General features: G+C 41.2%; 1 protein-coding gene across 5 annotated transcripts in view; it reads left to right on the top strand.

Moving 5' to 3' along the window:
* Positions 1-17,938, top strand: part of LOC107397303 (zinc finger protein 260) — a 67,110-nt gene that overhangs the window by 14,594 nt on the left and 34,578 nt on the right. Inside the window, exons 3-4 of one of the 5 annotated variants that reach the window (XM_070548226.1) lie at positions 8,199-8,569; positions 13,438-13,605. The exons of 2 other annotated variants lie outside the window; for them this stretch is intronic. In XM_070548226.1, coding sequence (XP_070404327.1) covers positions 8,199-8,569; positions 13,438-13,458 — 392 coding nt within the window. In that variant the 3' untranslated portion in view covers positions 13,459-13,605. Of the gene's footprint in view, positions 1-8,198; positions 9,678-13,437; positions 15,261-17,938 lie in introns of those variants that run through there. 2 more of the 5 variants (XM_070548222.1, XM_070548223.1) reach the window with 2 other exon arrangements.

Below are 17,938 nucleotides of genomic sequence, written 5' to 3'. Positions count from 1 at the left end.
ACTGCTATGCAGAGGACTCCCAGCTCTATCTGTCATTTCCACCGGATGACCACACTGTCTCTGCACGAATATCAAACTGTCTCTCTGACATATCAAAATGGATGAAATCCCACCATCTCCAATTCAACCTCTCTAAAACTGAACTACTTGTCATCCCAGCTAAACCATCCATACAGCACAATATCTCAATCCAAAATGACTTCCTATCTCTGGCTCCTTCATGGACAGTTCGAAATCTGGGTGTTGTGATTGATGAACATCTAACCTTTAAAGATCATGTTGCCTCTGTTGCTTGTTCATGCCGCTTTGCGCTGTATAACATACGAAAGATCAGACCATACCTAACACAACATGCCACCCAGCTCCTGGTGCAATCTACTGTCATCTCCCGCCTCAATTACTGCAACGCCCTTCTCACTGGTCTTCCAGCCTGTACTGTGAGACGTCTTCAAATGGTCCAGAGAGCAGCAGCGGTCTTCAATCAGCCAAAAAGAGCACACGTCACCCCTCTGTTCATTGAGCTCCACTGGCTACCGCTAGCAGCATGCATCAAATTCAAATTGCTAACACTAGCATACAAAGTCAGAGATGGTACTGCTCCCATCTACCTGAATCCTCTTGCAAAGGCTTACATCTCGGCCCGGCCACTCCGGTCATCAGCGTCAGCCTGAAGAAGCCGGCAGCCGTCGGCGAAACTGTAGCTACAAAACAGGTAAACAAAACTGTTTCTGGGTTTAAAAAGAGCGAAAGCATGAATAATCCTAGAATCTTCTGATTAAACATTCAAAGACTAATAAGGTTGATATCCTATATTTATATAGAATATCACAGCTTATTGGTCATAAGTAGAGGTAATATATTAAGCTTGAAAGCAACTATATTAACTCCCAATTTCTTAAAGGGTTGAAAGTTCTTTTTTATTTATTTGTTTTTGTTTGTTTTATTTATGTAGATGTTCTGGTTCTGGACATTCTAATGTTAAATAAAGGTTTAATAGTTGCATTTTAAAGGGTGTACTTGCGTTATGATATATTAACATTGCATAAGTGGTTATTTTGGTCTCTGTAATGTCGACAATATTGTAATATACCAAAAGGTCAATTTTCAGCTACAAATTGACCAGGAGACATTCGCAGGCACAAACGCACCTTCTGTATGGCCTCCGAAATCTATAACAAGACTCTGCACCATTTCTTGCTCCTGCAAGAAGCCATACCATCTTGGTATCTGAAGGGAGGTGTGGCTTCTGAACAATGTTTGGTAGAGCCCTCAAACATGTCAAATTCTGATTTGCCAAATTTGCCAGGATTTATAAACGATGAGTTTAATAAAACAGGAATTACGTCCCGAGTAATTCAGTTTCCAGCTGACTCCCGATTTGGCCAAATCAGGGAAGAAACCTTTTTGAAACCATCTCCGTCAAAAGCCCCTCTACAGCGCTGCAAGTGATTACAGACGCCACATCTCTTGTCAGAGCTACGGCACACCTCAGACATCTACCTGCAGTCCCCGGGTTGCATCTCGTGGCTGGTGAAGCTGAACAGAGGAAGCTACTAATCTCTTATTTATTTAGTTATTTTCATTTTAGTGGTATTAGACATTTATGTTTTAGATCCGCGGCTGTGTTCCCAACATTTTTCTCCTGATGCGTTTGAGGCTAATAGTCAACCACAACTACTTGAATAGCTCACAGGAGCAGCTGGGTTTAAGAGAAGGCAGAAACTAAATGCTTTACCAACCATTTTCCCACGCAAGGAGCCTAAACCAGGAAAGCAGCAGGACCAGACGGCATCCCAGGTCGTATCCTCAGAGACTGCGCATACCAGCTAGCTCCTGTGTTCACTGAGATATTCAACATCTCTTTATCTCAGTCGGTGATCCCCACATGCTTCAAGGAGTCCCATCATTGTTCCTGTCCCGAAGAAACCCCACCCTGCTTCTCTCAATGACTATCACCCCGTAGCCCTCACCTCAGTAGTGATGAAGTGCTTCAAACGCCTGGTCAGAGACTTCATCATTTCTTCACTACCAGACACACTGGACCCACTACAGTTGGCTTACCGTCCAAATCGTTCTACAGACGATGCCATCTGTCATCTCCTCCACACATCACTCACTCACTTGGACACTAGAAGGGGGAATTATGTTAAAATGCTCTTCATCGACTACAGCTCTGCGTTAATACCATAATTCCCTCCACACTCACCACCAAACTGGAGCACCTAGGACTGAGCTCATCTGTGTGCCAGTGGATCTCCAACTTCTTAACTGGCAGACCACAGGCAGTAAGGATGGGCGGACATGTCTCAGCCCCCACCACTCTCAGCACTGGAGCCCCCCAGGGGTGTGTTCTAAGCCCCCTGCTGTACTCTTTGTACACATACGACTGTGTGGCCAGTACCAGCTCCACCACCATCATTAAGTTTGCTGACGATACCGTCGTGGTGGGCCTGATCTCTGACAACAACGAGGCGGCCTACTTAAAGGTGGTCAGGAATCTGGAGACCTGGTGCAAGAGGAACAACCTCCTTCTAAACGTCAGTAAAACGAAGGAGTTGATAGTGGACTTCAGTACAAAGCAGGAGAGGAACTACCAGATCCCCGTCATCAACGAGTGCCCAGTGGAGAGAGTGAGCAGCTTCAAATACCTCGGTGTTCACATCACGCAGGACCTGTCATGGTCCTGTCACATCAACACCGTGGTGAAAAAGGCCCGGCAGCATCTCTACTACCTCAGACGCTTGAGAGACTTCCGACTGCCCCCCAGGGTGCTCAGGAACTTCTACTCATGCACCATAGAGAGCATCCTGACGGGGAACATCATAACCTGGTTCGGGAACAGCACCATGCAGGACAGACAAGCTCTACAGAGGGTTATTCGATCAGCTGAGCGCACCATCCACTCCGAGCTCCCTGACCTGCACTCGACCTACAGCAGGCGGTGCTGGACCAAGGCCAGGAAGATCGTGAAGGACCTCAGCCATCCAAATAACAGACTGTTCTCTCTGTTGAGGTCAGGGAAGCAATTCTGCTCCCTGAAGGCCAACACAGAGAGGCTGAGGAGGAGTTTCTTCCCGCAGGCGATACGATCTTTAAACCACACCACCACACAGGGACGAAATTTTGATTTCAGAAGTGGGGGGGACACAGCAGGCTTGTGCGGATTTGGGGTGGGGGGTGTTATGTAAAGACCCCTTGACACGTCACGTGCCCATCTCAATAATTTTTCCATCCTCTATATCTATATCTATATATATATATACATATCAAAGTTAAAAAATGTACAACTCTATTATTATTTTTATTTATTATCATTATTGAAGTGCAGTTTTGGCTGTTGACAATGGATAGGCCATTGTATTTATTGTTTTGGGTCTTTTTTATTGTTTTTGGTGCAACATTTTCTAACAGGGAGTGAGATTCCTGTTTGTTATTTTTATTCATTTAGAAGTTCTGGTTCTGGACATTTCAATGTTAAATGAAGGTTTATTTGTTGCATTTTAAAGGGTGTACTTGCATTATTATGATATATTAACATTATATTAGTGGTTATTTTGGTCTAGATAATGTTGACAATATCATTTATCATCAACAATTTGTTGGACAAAATATCGTCCAGCAAAATTTGTTACATTCCCAGGCCTAGTCAAAAGTATAAAAATTATTTATACATAAATGGTCCCTCCTGAGATCTGGCCGTTTGTTCATTTGCTGTGTTAGAGGACATGCTGAACTAATGTTTTACACATGATCATCACCCCAACATTTGAGTGTATAAAAACATATTAAATATGTTTTTTCCCTTAAAAGTGTTTAAACAGTTGTTGCATTTCAACACACAAAAAATAAATGGAAAAAATAAGATAAATCTAATGAAAAGTGTACATCTTTGACATTAAGCTTAAAAAAATCTGTTGACGATGATGATACTGTTCATTTTTCAGAGCTTTTTAATGTGAACATATACATTGCAATAGATAAGTTTACAATAAAGTTAAATGATAAAGGTTTTGAAGTTACACTTCTACTACTACTAGTAATAATAATCATGATAATAGTAATAATAATAATAAATAATAATAATTATAATAATACGAATAAATTGTGTCTGAGGAGTCAGTTATGTGGAGGAGATGAGTTTGTAAAAGTTAGTTTTGAGTATGTGTGTGAAGGAGGAGGTGAGTCTGAGCTTAATGCAGGGGTGTCACATGTCCAACTTACGTTTTGACTTTGAAAGAAGTCTCTTATATCCACTTTTCGTTTTCTTGACATGCTGCCTCCTGGCTGTGCCTAACTACCAAAGACTCACAAATGAACACTTATTCAAATGTTATGTAATGGAAGCTGAGCTGAGCTCTGATATTACACAGCGTCTAGTTGACGATGTGACTCAGTACCGGTGTTCCCTAGCGGCTCCAAACTAGCAAAACAACGTGAGCACGTTCTGACTGTTTCCAACTTGAGTGACAGCAGCAACAGCCAATAATACGTTAGCAAGTATCAGCAGAGCCAATAGATTAGCTTTTGGGCGGGTCTAATAGGAAACCGGTTTCCGTTTCGGTCCTAGTGCACAACCAAATCCATTTAATGGAGCGTAACATTGTTTTTGGACGGAAAAAAGTGCAGGGGACCAAAACTGCCTTTTGAAAAAGTGGGGGGGGCATGTCCCACCCGTCCCCCCCCAAAATTACGTCCCAGCCACCACATAGTAAGTGCACACACATATGGTTCTCACACACACCGAACAGTCTGGACTTTGCTTAAGCACAGTTGCACTACAAAGTCACTAAAATGTGGTTTGCACAACTCTGGACATTATATATAAATATTTTTTTTTTCATTTCCATTTATTACTTGTTCAGCCACTGATTTGTATAGATATTTTTATTTCTTCATACATTCTTATACATTTACATACTGTGTATTTTGTTGTACAGTTACTTTATTCTCAACTTCAACTTATATATTTTTTATCTTATTCCTTCCCAGCTAAATTTACGTTTTATTCTAATTTGTATTGTTGAGGGTCTACCCTCATGAGGAAATTGCTACGCAGCATTTTATCAAAAGACTGTGCCATCTGCGTTCTGAAAAAGCAGATAATAAGTTCCAGCGCCAAGAGAGACTTCATTTCCCATGGGTCTTTGCGCCCGGAAGCAATGTGATGACGTCACGGCGGAACCCAGAACACGTCCTGCGCATGCGCCGAACCACACGGAGACAGCTGCTGAAGCTATGAAAGGAGGCGAAAAGAAACTTATCTTGTCTTTTGTCCAGAGTTCCACTGGCCGTAAAGACGCACTCGTTCTGCTATTGCTCCGGACAGCATGTGCACAGGGCTAACGGCTGAAGTCACGAGGCCTGGGTGGAAAGCAGCGGAAAAGCCATCAAATCAGCGCGGATGACAAGGGGACGCCTTTGCTTCGCTCAGCTGGTTTGCTCCTGCAAGTTTTATTATTCTCTTTATCTCCCGACTTCTCTTAGTCTGAACAAGCAATAAACCGCGCATTGCTTCAAAGTGATATCGTGTTTTCCTCTTATCTCCGGACCAAAAACGCCATCCGGATCACCGTGAAGTAAAGACGTTTCTTTTATTAATATCTAAGTTTTTAAGCTGTGGCCACAGCATAAAACAGATCATTAGATATTGCCTGGGAGTGACCTTTTGTGTGTCTCTTGATTTATTGTTTTTCTGAGTTTTGTGAAGGAAGTTGGTATTTTTAAGTCACTATGCATGAAACGTGCCACATTACTGAAATGCTAAGATCACTGTGAGAGCTAGATCTTTGTGTCTACAGAGAGAAAGTCTCCACACACACACACACACACACACACACACACACACACACACACACACACACACACACACACACACACACACACACACACACACACACTCCCCCGCATTCCACAAGTGGTTAGACAAAAGGGAGTCAGACATTTTGGACATCATCTCAACACACACACACACACACACACACACACACACACACACACACACACACACACACACACACACACACACACACACACACACCTTGAACACCATTTTTATTACCCATATCAGATTGTTACATCACATTATTATTATTCATTATTGTAGTTGTTTGTTTGATAAAATAGGTTGGTTAATAAATGTTGTAAAATTTCAGTTTTGTGTCAAGCGACTTTTTGTATTGGCTGAAAATCTTTGCTCCTAAATGGATTGTACGAACTTCAGACAGACTAACCAGAGGTTTTGGATTCATTAATATTTCCCTATTAAAGGGATGGTGCCCCATAGATATCTTTGATATCCAAATTAATTAATAAATCAATAAATATTTCCATATTTACGAATTTATTGAAGAATCCAAAAAGTAAGTAAAAGCTTACAAATTATTCGTTGACCTAATAACCCCAACAGTATTGTATTGTGTAATTTGTTGTAAAGCTATTCTATCATTCAACTTTAATTCAGATATATTTTACCTTACTCTTTCCCAGTTAAATTTACCCTTTATTTTAATTCGTGGTGTACAGTTTTTTTTTTATTTTCAACTCTTAGGTCACGAGCAGTTGTGTAAGGCATTTCACTGCATTTCGTACTGTGTATGAATGTGTATGTGATAAATAAAAATTGAATTTGAATTTTGATTTACACGTCCTCGGAGAGACGAGACACTGGACGCTCTCCTGAGCCTACAATCCACTCCCGCATCTGCCGCTTCTGTCACGTTCAGCGAACCATCGGACACACCACTCGTCACGGATGAAGCTGAACATTCACCTCTCCCGTTAGTAAAACAAGCAGTAACTGTAGCAATACAGTGTTCTCCAGATATATAATATCTGCAAAAATGACTTAAGCCGTTTCACTGAATATCCTAATCATCTATAAAGCACACAACAGCTCTGGATGCTAAAATTCTCCTAAATCATTCATCATTGAATAAGTTTGATCACACAATAGCTTACCGTTAATTTCTGCTGACAAAAATGTGAGCTCTTGACAACAAAAACTCTCCCTCTCAGTTACCAAGGAGACGTATTTGCCGCACACACACCACCAGTTTTCTCCTGCGCTAGCTTCATCCCGCCCTTGCTCTTTATTTTGATGCTCGTTTTGTGAAACGTTGTCAGTGATGTCCTCATTAATGTTTCACTCTGGTTCAAATTGAAAAGGCTGAACAGATAACATGTTGATGTTGCTGAACAGTCACTACAGGGTCCCAAAGCCGGCTGGTGCAACTGAGGTACAACCCTATGACGTCACTACCCAGGGTGCATTGCGACGCTAACAACAATGGCGACCTACGAGTTAAACTATTTTTACAAATTTTATAAAAATGAAGACATTACGAAGGTTTTTACACCACTTTAATATAACTGATACTAACATTTATCTTTAATAAACCACAAAGTTTTGTAACCTGGGTTCCTTTTAAGCCAGTCGACAGTATAGAATTGGCAATGCTCTGGGATTTTAATGACATTTTATTGGCAATTGATTGGGGCACTTTGTTATTTTAGTATTTTGGATCTATCGACTGTATTCCATACTGTGGATCATTCTCTCCTGATTTCAAGGATGGAACACTTTGTGGGTGTTAGAAGGGTCGCGCTGGATTGGTTTGTGTTGTACCTGGCTGACAGACCCTTCAGTGTCTCATTGGGGGATTTCTCTTCCTCTAATGCCTCATTCTCCTGGGGGGATCCTCAGGATTCCGTGTTGGGCCCATTGTTGTTTTCTCTGTATCTGCTACCTCTTGGTTTGTTTTTTTACGAAACATGGGTGTCATTTTCACTCCTATCCATATGGTTCCCAGGTATACGTGCCTTTTGAGAGGGGCCACAATCATGCTTTGCAGTCTCTTTTAGACTGTCTCGTTGAGGTTAGGCAATGGATGTTTTCTAACTTCCTTCTTATTGGGTTGATGTCATAGCAGTGGCGCTAGAATTTTAGGCGTGGAGCAGTGCCTATGTAGGGGAAAACTAAGTCTATTTCTACCTTTGATGAACAGTTATGTATCTTTGTCAAGAACATAACCATATCTCAGAGTAAAATGGTGTTCTCTTGGCCTGGAACTAATAAGTATACATTTTAAAATATTTGTTTATCTCAAGAAAAACTCATTTCAAAATGTATTTCATGTTTTCTGAGTCTAAATATATAGTGATAAGGTAATTAACTTCATGTGATTCTGTTTTTCCTACAGATGTTGAACAAGTGGTGCTGGTTACAGAGGCTTCTAAAGAACAAGATGATAGTGTGGACCAGCAGGACCCGGAACACCTTGACATAGAGGAGGAACAGGAGGAAATCTGGACCAGATTTGAGAGAGAGCATCTCCATTTGAAGGAGACTGATGCTGCCAGGTTTCCATTCACTGCTGTTTCTATAAAGAGTGAGGATGATGAAGAGAAACATCTGTTCTTGCAGCTTCATCAGCAGCAAATAGAAGACCGAGATGTTCCAACCAGCAGCTCAGCTGACCAGATGACAGCAGATACTGGTGGTGGAGCAGAAACTAGCAAGAACCCAGATTTGAACCCTCATGAAAAGACATCTGGTTCTTCAGAGACTAAAGTTAGTGAAGATGATAAAGAGGCTGATGATGTGAATAAATGCTGTGAGCTGTCAGACTGTGTTTTTGAAATTGGAGACATAGACAATGACTGGAATGAAAGCAGATCTTCTGAGTCAGATGTTAAGAATGTCAACAAGACCTTTAGCTGCCCTGGGTGTGGTGAACAGTTTTTCCACAAGCAGTCTCTCCAGAAACATGTGCAAGGGACAATTCATTCAGCAAACAGGTCTTCAGGCTGTTTGGTTAATAAAAAATGTTTTAGACTTGAGAAATATGTAGACTCACAAAGAAAAGTCCAGAAAGACCAAAAATTTAGTTGTGATCACTGTGGAAAATGTTATAGCAGAATATCACATTTAAAGGTTCACTTGAGTGTCCACACAGGACAGAAGCCTCTTTCCTGTGAGGTCTGTGGACAAAGAGTTAAGCACAAGAGAAATCTTGCCAGACACATGAGAGTCCACACAGGACAGAAGCCTTTTGCCTGTGAACTCTGTGGACAAAGATTTAGCCAAAAGACACATTTAAACTGTCACATGAGAGTCCACACAGGACATAAACCTTTTGCCTGTGAGCTCTGTGTACAAAGATTTAGCCAAAAATCAACTTTAAACACTCACATGAGGGTCCACACAGGACAGAAACCTTTTGCCTGTGAGCTCTGTGAACAAAGATTTAGCCATAAGTCCAATTTAAATAGTCACATGAGAGTCCACACAGGACAGCAATCTTTTGCCTGTGCGTTCTGTGGAAAAAAATTTACCAACAAAAAAAATCTAAACAAACATACAAGAGTCCACAAAGGACAGACAGCATTCCAAATGAATCCCTTGTAGCTTTACACCCCAAATTTCAGTTTTGCCCCCCTGGTTGCAGTTGTTTACTCTAAATCAGGGATGCATCTGGCCCATTAGACATAATTTCTAATCTGTGAGCCATATTTTGTTGTAGCATTTTGTAAGGTTACCAAAGATCCTCAGATGTCATCTCATTTCCAAGAAACTTAGGTTATTTAACTTATTGTGAATTAAAAATGTTAAACATTCTTTTGTTAATATATCAATATTCATGTGTGAATATACTGGTAATAAATCATGATTAAATTCATCAGGTAGACTCATTTGTTGTACTTAAGATCTGAAATAAGAATAAACAATTATGTTGATTTAATCATTACTTTAAAGCAGTCAAGACATTATTGAAGTCACCTTAGATAAACATTCATGGTAGATAAAACGGAATATAATTGTAAATGCCTTGTAAAGTTAGGAAATAATTTCTGAGACCAAATACCGTAAATCCTCTAATATTAGCCTGTATTTAATTAACTGTCGGGTATCATATTTTGGCCGGTGTCGGAGTCGGCGGAGGTGAATAATGGCCGGATTTTTATTGTGGCTGGGTGGAATGTGGTAACAAGCAAGTACGGGGGGCGGTTGTGTCATCCGTCTCACTTTTGATTTGCCAGTGATAGACCGCGAGGGTAACTTTAACCGTGCGGAGACGAAGAGGAGGTAAAAATTTGATAACAAGTTCAAAGAGAACGTGCTGATTATGCTGCAGAACACTCTGGGGAGCAGTAGCAGGGGTTGTAAGAACTAGTCACTAGTCGACTTCACCGCTCTATAGTGACTTTTTGTGCCTGTCATCGACTAGTCACTGTCACGTGATAATGACCAGCAAGATGCAGTCCACGGAAAAGACAGCAGCCTGCTGTCAGCAGGTGACAAGCTTCTGCACGTCGAGAGGCAACGCGCTGTGCCAGAGCATCGGTACTGACACCCGCCGTAAAATGGACATTTAACCAAATTGTGACCTTTACCCTCTTGCAATTTAACCTTCCCCTCACCCCCATCCTAACCTTAACCAGCTTGCGCATGCAAAGCTCTGATTGTTGACGCGCTCCAGACATCTGCGTCCTGAGCACGGCCACAGTAACATTATCAAATCAGGTGTCGCCACCTCAAAAACTAATTTAACACGCGATCGTTCATGTCGGCTCATTTCCTTTTATGTTTTCTGTCTTTTATTTTATTTGTGCCTGATGCGTTTCGCTGCTGTGGATCAGGGCGCATCACCTGTTTTGTTCTCGATGAAGCACCTAACTGATGTGGCCGATAAGCAGCGTGCACTCCGCTGTTTCTGCGGTCGGTAGATCTTTTAGAACTGCAGTTCAAAGGTAACTCATAAGGTGAATATATATGAAGGCAGGTAGCAGTTTTTCTTTAGGATTGAGAGGAGATGCAGGAAGATAATAAACAGGTAGGACAGAAAAATAGTCAAATAAAAACAAGTTAGTTTTTTTTACCTGGTGGTTGCAACAAGGTAATCAGAAGTGAGGAACAGAAAATGAAATAATTATTTTAATGTTTAGAGCAGCAGGAACACTGAGAGGCTGCAGGCGCATTAGTGAGTTTGCGGCCGCTGCGCAGGGGGAGGGAGAGAGGGCTGAAGCAGAAACTACCGTTGTTAAAAGAAATGTGATTAACTTTGAAAATGTGGGCGCAATTTTAATTGTCAAAAACTCCAACGAACCATTAGTTCATTTTGCTCAAATAGAAATTGAGGCCTGCCTCTAATTCTGGTCCTCCTTCCAATAAAGGCCTGGAGCTTGATGAGCTTGAGTCAAATACAGACCCGGGCCTGTATTAGAGGATTAACGGTATGAATAATTTTATCAAAGTTAGGAGTTGAAGAGTTTGGTATTGTGAGGAGACCTTGGGTTTGCAGCTACGTGTCAACATGAGAGGTTGTTCTGACATGTATCCAGATGGTGTGCTAAGAAGGTTATAAACAGGAGAATGTTTTGGTTTGGACAAGTACACCACAACCCAGGCAGATGGAACCTTTGTTAAACACTTCCATGTCTGGTGACACATGACCTTAAGGCCTGTCCTACGCTACATAACCCCTCCTTCCAAGTAATTGGGGTCACGGGCAAAAGGCCACAAGTCTTTGGCAAAAGTAGATCGGCCATGATGGCGTAGAAGATGGTGTTATATCCAAGGGAAACAAGAGATGCAGATGAAAGAGTGAGGTTATCCAAACACTTCACAATGAAATACGTTCCTTTCAGCCTATTGTAATCCAAACATAGCTATATTCACAGGCAAGAACACTGGACGAGAAGCATGCTGGAACCATCGCAAAGCAGGAAGGCAGGACACCAGAAAAGCACAACAGGAGAAAAGTAGATGGCAGTGAGGTCATCTGGGGGAGTTTATGACATCGTTGGAAACACTCACACAGGACAATAGACCCACACAATTGATGTCAGATGGTGTAAAAAAAATTAAATTAAAGGAACAATGTGTATGTGGATTAACTGAATGACATAGTTTATTGTGTAGCAAGTGATTGATTTAACTACACTTATTAAATGATCAATAAGATGTTATTTTCCATATAAATATGAATTATCAATCTGATTGGTCTTTGAATATTTGCGTAACGCTTCCTTTTACAGTCCCCTAAATACAAAGTACTTACTTGGTAATTGCATAATAAGTTAAAGTGTATTATTTCTGAGTTCTTAAACCGTTATTACCATGTAACTCAGGTTCAATTCTAGTTTTTATTTTAATAATCATTCCCAGTAAATACTGCTTTACACAATAATTACAGTTTATTACAAATGTGCACTTTAATTACCCAATAATACATGTTAACTTACTATGTAATTAATATGTAAGTACTTAGTAGTTAGGGGACTGTAAAAGGAAGCCTTACCACTTTTTGATTTAATAAAACTCCCGATGGGTTACCGGGGTCCCACCCTGGAGCCAGGCCTGGGGTTGGGGCCCATGAGCAAGCACCCGGTGGCCGAGCTTTCGCCCTTGGGGCCTGGCGGGGCCCAACCCGAACCGGATACATGGGCCCCACCACCTGCAGGAGGAACACAAAGGGTCCGGTGCAATGTGGATGGGGTCGCAGACCAAGGCGGGAGCTTTAGCGGTCGGATCCTCAGACACAAAAACTGTCTATTGGGACATGTAACATTACCTCTCTGGCAGGGAAGGAGCTAGAGCTTGTGGAAGAGGTTTAGAAATAGTCAGGCTCACCTCGACACATAGCATTGGCTCTGGAACCCAAGTCATTGAGAGAGGTATGCTGGAGTTGCTCAGGGTGAAAGGCGGAGGGCTGGGGTGGGGTTTCTCTTAGCTCCAAGACTCTCTGCCTGTTGGGGTTTTCTCTGGGAGACGAAAGCATAGCTTCCCTGTGCCTTCAGGTCAGGAAATGGGTCCTTACTGCTGTCTGTGTTTATGCACCAAACTACAGTTCAGACTACCCAACCTTTTTGGAGTCCCTGGAGGGTGTGCTGGAGAGTGCTTCATCTGGTGACTCCCTCATTCTTTTTGGGGACTTGAACGCTCACATGGGCAACAACAGTGAGACCTGGAAAGATGTGTTTAGGAGGAATTCCCCCCCAATCTGAATCCAAGCGGTATTTTCTTATTGGACTTCTGTGCCAGTCATGGATTGTCCATAATGAGCACCATGTTCAAGCACAAAAGTGTCCTGTTCAAGCTGTGTTTTGCGTGACCTTCATCAATATCCTATTCTTATTCAGTTCTTTCTACGAATACCACCTTTTCTGGGATTCATGATATTTTTTCATATTTAAAAAAATGATTTACTATTATTTCTGTTGTAAAGAACTTTGTGATTTTTATCTTGAGAGGCAAATTATAAAAGATTGTTTTCTTTCTTTCTTTTGTTTATATTCGTAAGTCTTTTTCTACCACCGCACATTTTCAGTAATCGTTGATTCCAAGAAAAGCTCATTTCAAAAGGTATTTCTTGTTTTATGAGTCTAAATATAAAGAGATTAGGTAATTCACTTCACATTTTTCTGTGTTTCCTACAGATGCTCAACAGGTGGTTCTGATTAAAGAAGAAACTCATGAAGAACAGGGTGCTGGTGTGGACCAGCAGGACCCAGAACATCTCCACATAAAGGAGGAACAAGAAGAACTCTGGACCAGTCTGGAGGAGACTGATGGTGACAGGTTTCCATTCACCGCTGTTTCTATAAAGAGTGAGGATGATACAGAGAAACCTCTGTTCACTCAGCTTCATCATCAGCAAATAGAAGACAGAAATGTCCCAACCAGTAGCTCAGCTGACCAGATGCCATCAGACTGTGGTGGAGGAGCAGAAACTAGCAGGAACCCAGATCTGAACCCTCATCAAAAGACATCCGATTCTTCAGAGACTGAAGTTAGTGGAGATGATGATGTGAATCTAGACTCTGAGCTGTCAGAATCTGGGTCTGAAACTGGAGATGGAGACAATGACTGGAATGAGAGCAGGTCTTCTGAGTCTCCTATCAACAAATCCTTTAGCTGCCCTGAATGTGGTGAAAATTTTTTCCACAAGCAGTCTCTCCAAAAACATGTGCAAGTGACAAGTCATTCAGCAACAAAATCTTCAAGCTGTTTGGTTAATAAGAAATGTGTTGAAGTGAAGAAAAATTTAGACTCATACAAGAAAGTCCAGAAAGAACAAAAATTTAATTGTGATGACTGTGGAAAACAGTTTAGCAGAATATCAAATTTAAACATTCACTTGAGAGTCCACACGGGACAGAAGCCGTTTTTCTGTGAGCTTTGTGAACAAAGATTTAGCAGCAAGACAAATCTTAACAGACACATGAGAGTCCACACAGGACAGAAGCCTTTGGCTTGTGTGCTCTGTGAACAAAGATTTAGGGATAAGTGTGCTTTAAAAAGTCACATGAATGTCCACACAGGACAGAAACCTTTTTTCTGTGAGCTTTGTGGACAAAGATTTAGCCGGAAAACAAATTTAAACAGTCATATTAAAGTCCACACAGGACAGAAACCTTTTGCTTGTGAGCTATGTGGGCGAAGATTTAGCCGAAAGACAAATTTAAACAATCACATGAATGTCCACACAGGACAGAAACCTTTTGCATGTGAGTTCTGTGGACAAAGATTTAGGGATAAGTGTGCTTTAAAAAGTCACATGAATGTCCATACAGGACAGACACCTTTTTTCTGTGAGCTTTGTGGACAAAGATTTAGCCGGAAAAGAAATTTAAACAGTCATATTAAAGTCCACACAGGACAGAAGCCTTTTGCTTGTGAGCTATGTGGGCAAAGATTTAGCCGAAAGACAAATTTAAACCATCACATGAATGTCCACACAGGATAGAAACCTTTTGCATGTGAGCTCTGTGGACAAAGATTTAGGGATAAGTGTGCTTTAAAAACTCACATGAAAGTCCACACAGGACAGAAACCTTTTGCATGTGAACTATGTGAACAAAGATTTAGCCAAAAATCAACTTTAAACACTCACATGAGGGTCCACACAGGACAGAAACCTTTTGCCTGTGAGCTCTGCGAACAAAGATTTAGCCAGAAGTCCAATTTAAATAGTCACATGAGAGTCCACACAGGACAGAAGCCTTTTGCCTGTGCGTTCTGTGGAAAACAATTTACTAACAAAAAAAATCTAAACATACATACAAGAGTCCACAAAGGACAGACAGCATTCCAAACGGATCCCTTGTAGCTTTACACCCCAAATTTCAGTTTTGTCCCCCTGGTTGCAGTTGTTTACATCAGGGATGCATCTGGCCCATTAGACACAATTTCTAATCTGTGAGCCATATTTTGTTGTAGCATTTTGTAAGTGGTTACTTTTAATAAATTGTTGATAAAACACGAAGGTATTCAGTAAGATTTTATATTCCATATCAATATGAATTATCAATATCATTGAACCTTTAATATTCAATCGATGATGGATAATAGATCTTTTGGGTATGCCAGGGAAACAGCACTTTATAATTATTTGACATGGAGATTAAATAAAGTTATGAAAATGAATTTAATACTATATTTCTGATGATACAGGGCAAATGATTATAAATGACAGTGTTTCCCCTAAGAATTTTTCCAGCTGTGGCGGTGGGGCCAGCCGGGGGGATGCTTGGGGAGAAATTATGACACGTCTCTAAATAAAGTAAAATTTTCTAGTGCAGAGTGGAAACAACCCACAGAAGCACTAATTTGATCTCATTTCAGAGAAAAATAGAACAGGTCAGATGCACCTAATAAATAAAATTACTAACAAAGTCAGGAATCTGCTTCACTTTTCTGGTGCTGAAAATATCACTTATGAGGATCAAAGGAGATACACAGATGAATGCACCTCTTATTTATTATTTGGAGACTACATTTACTGCAGCTGGAAGAGGCAGATATTTTTTCTATTGATACATGGAATTTACAGAATCATTTTAAATTTTAATAGGGGAAGACTGCAGGAGGAAGCGGTAAAATACAGGGGGTCCCCAGCAAAAACAAGAACCTTTACGAGTCTGATGAAACCCGCTGGTATTCCATCAGTCACGGGGCAGCTCCAACGACCCAGTGGCTGTGCTGGGTCAGTTATCGAGCTCAGTCCGGCTTGGCCGTGAATGAGCTGAGGCGACGTCGTGCTCTGCTTAAGAAGAAGTGTTATTTTCCCGCTTCAGAAGAAGCTTCCAACGTGTTTTTACGCTTTCTCCGAGACCTGTCACGTCGCTAAGTTGTTAGCGCTGCGCGCTAACACGTCAATAGTGCAGCATAGCCTGCTGGAGGTTTTAAGGGTTCAGATGAAAACACCCGACCTCTCAGGCTGCTCACACATCGATCTTAAGTTGTCGCTGTTGCGCTCACGCTGTAATACAGTATTAGATGCGGTTAAAGTCAGACATGAAAAAATAAATAAATTTTACATGAATAAGTGATGCTTAGCCTGGCGGGGGGAGGAAAACCTGTCAAGATCGTCAACACTCATTTATCTTAATGCTATTGTAAACCAAAAAGCATTATATCCACTCCTACCTTTCTAATTTTAAACTCAGTAACTTATGCTGTAACTTCACCTTGCTCTGCCTACTCCTCCTTGCTGCCTGCCGGCTGTGATCACAAGCGACAACATAGTAGTTCCCGCTGCTTCTTCGGGAAACAGCGCAAGAAAAAAAGAACAACTTGGGATCTTGTTGGTGTGGCGGTGGGATTTCAGCCGTGGCGGCCCGCCACGGCTATGTCTATGTAAGGGAAACCCTGAATGAAGATCATTTGACAATGAGTGAACTCCTGAAATATGAGCTTAGATGTTATGTTAAAAAGCCTAATTAAGTGTGTAAGAAAATGCGAAATCTAGGTATAGAAACTATTGTCGATGAATTGGATTTAGTTATTAATTATTAATATAAACCATCCAGCACCAGTGTGTAGAATCTAAGAACCGATGTGGTGAGAGTTTTCAGGAGATCCAGCTGGCACGAAGTCCTCTCGACAAGTATGGCCAGGGATTTGGACTCCCATAGTGTCCAAAGGCCGTAGGTTTTTTTGAACATGGGCTGGGCAGCTCAAAAAGATACTATCTGGGTGACTGCTTGAAGCTGGCGGAGATGTTTTGCATCTGATGGCAAGTTTAACAAAGAAAAATTGATCTTGGAAAAGGATGGTTCAAATGCCGCTACAATTACTCTACTGAAAGATTTGGATTTAATCCCCAAAGGATGGCAATTTAGCAAAAGCTGGAGCTTTAGCTGGAACTGAATTTTAGAGGAAATTAACAGAACTTTTAAAGATAATTTGATTATAAATATTAGACAAATCAGAATCCAGAAAATGCAATTTAATTGTGATGACTGTGGAAAACAGTTTAGCAGAATATCAAATTTAAACATTCACTTGAGAGTCCACACGGGACAGAAGCCTTTTTTCTGTGAGCTTTGTGGACAAAGATTTAGCCAAAAGACACATTTAAACAGTCACACTAGTATCCACACAGGACAGCAGCCATTTGCCTGTGAGCTCTGTGGACAAAGATTTAGCAACAAGACAAATCTTAACAAACACATGAGTCCACACAGGACAGAAGCCTTTTGCTTGTGGTCTCTGTGAACAAAGATTTAGCCAAAAGACACATTTAAACAGTCACTTGAGAGTACACACAGGACAGAAACATCTTGCCTGTGAGCAATGTGAACAAAGATTTAGCCAGAAATCAACTTTAAGCTGTCACATGAGAGTTCATACAGGTCAGAAGCCTTTTGTCTGTGACTTCTGTGGACATAGATTTAGTGATAAGAGAAATCTAAACAGACACACACGAGTCCACACAGGACAGAAACCTTTTGCCTGTAAATGATGTGAACAAAAATTTAGCCATAAATTAACTTTTAAGAGTCACACGAGAGTCCACACAGAACAGAAAGAACCACAAGAATTCCAGAAGAGTCAATTGTAGTTTTTACACCTCACACCAGTCTTGTCCCCCTGGTGACAGTTGTTTACACTACATCAGGGCTGCATCTGGCCCATGAGACACCATTTCTGGCC

The sequence above is a fragment of the Nothobranchius furzeri genome, chromosome 2 (genome assembly GCF_043380555.1).
Source record: "Nothobranchius furzeri strain GRZ-AD chromosome 2, NfurGRZ-RIMD1, whole genome shotgun sequence".
Classification (NCBI taxonomy): Eukaryota; Metazoa; Chordata; class Actinopteri; order Cyprinodontiformes; family Nothobranchiidae; genus Nothobranchius; species Nothobranchius furzeri.
Note: the sequence above shows the minus strand (reverse complement) of the source record. Positions and strands in the feature narration are given on the sequence as shown.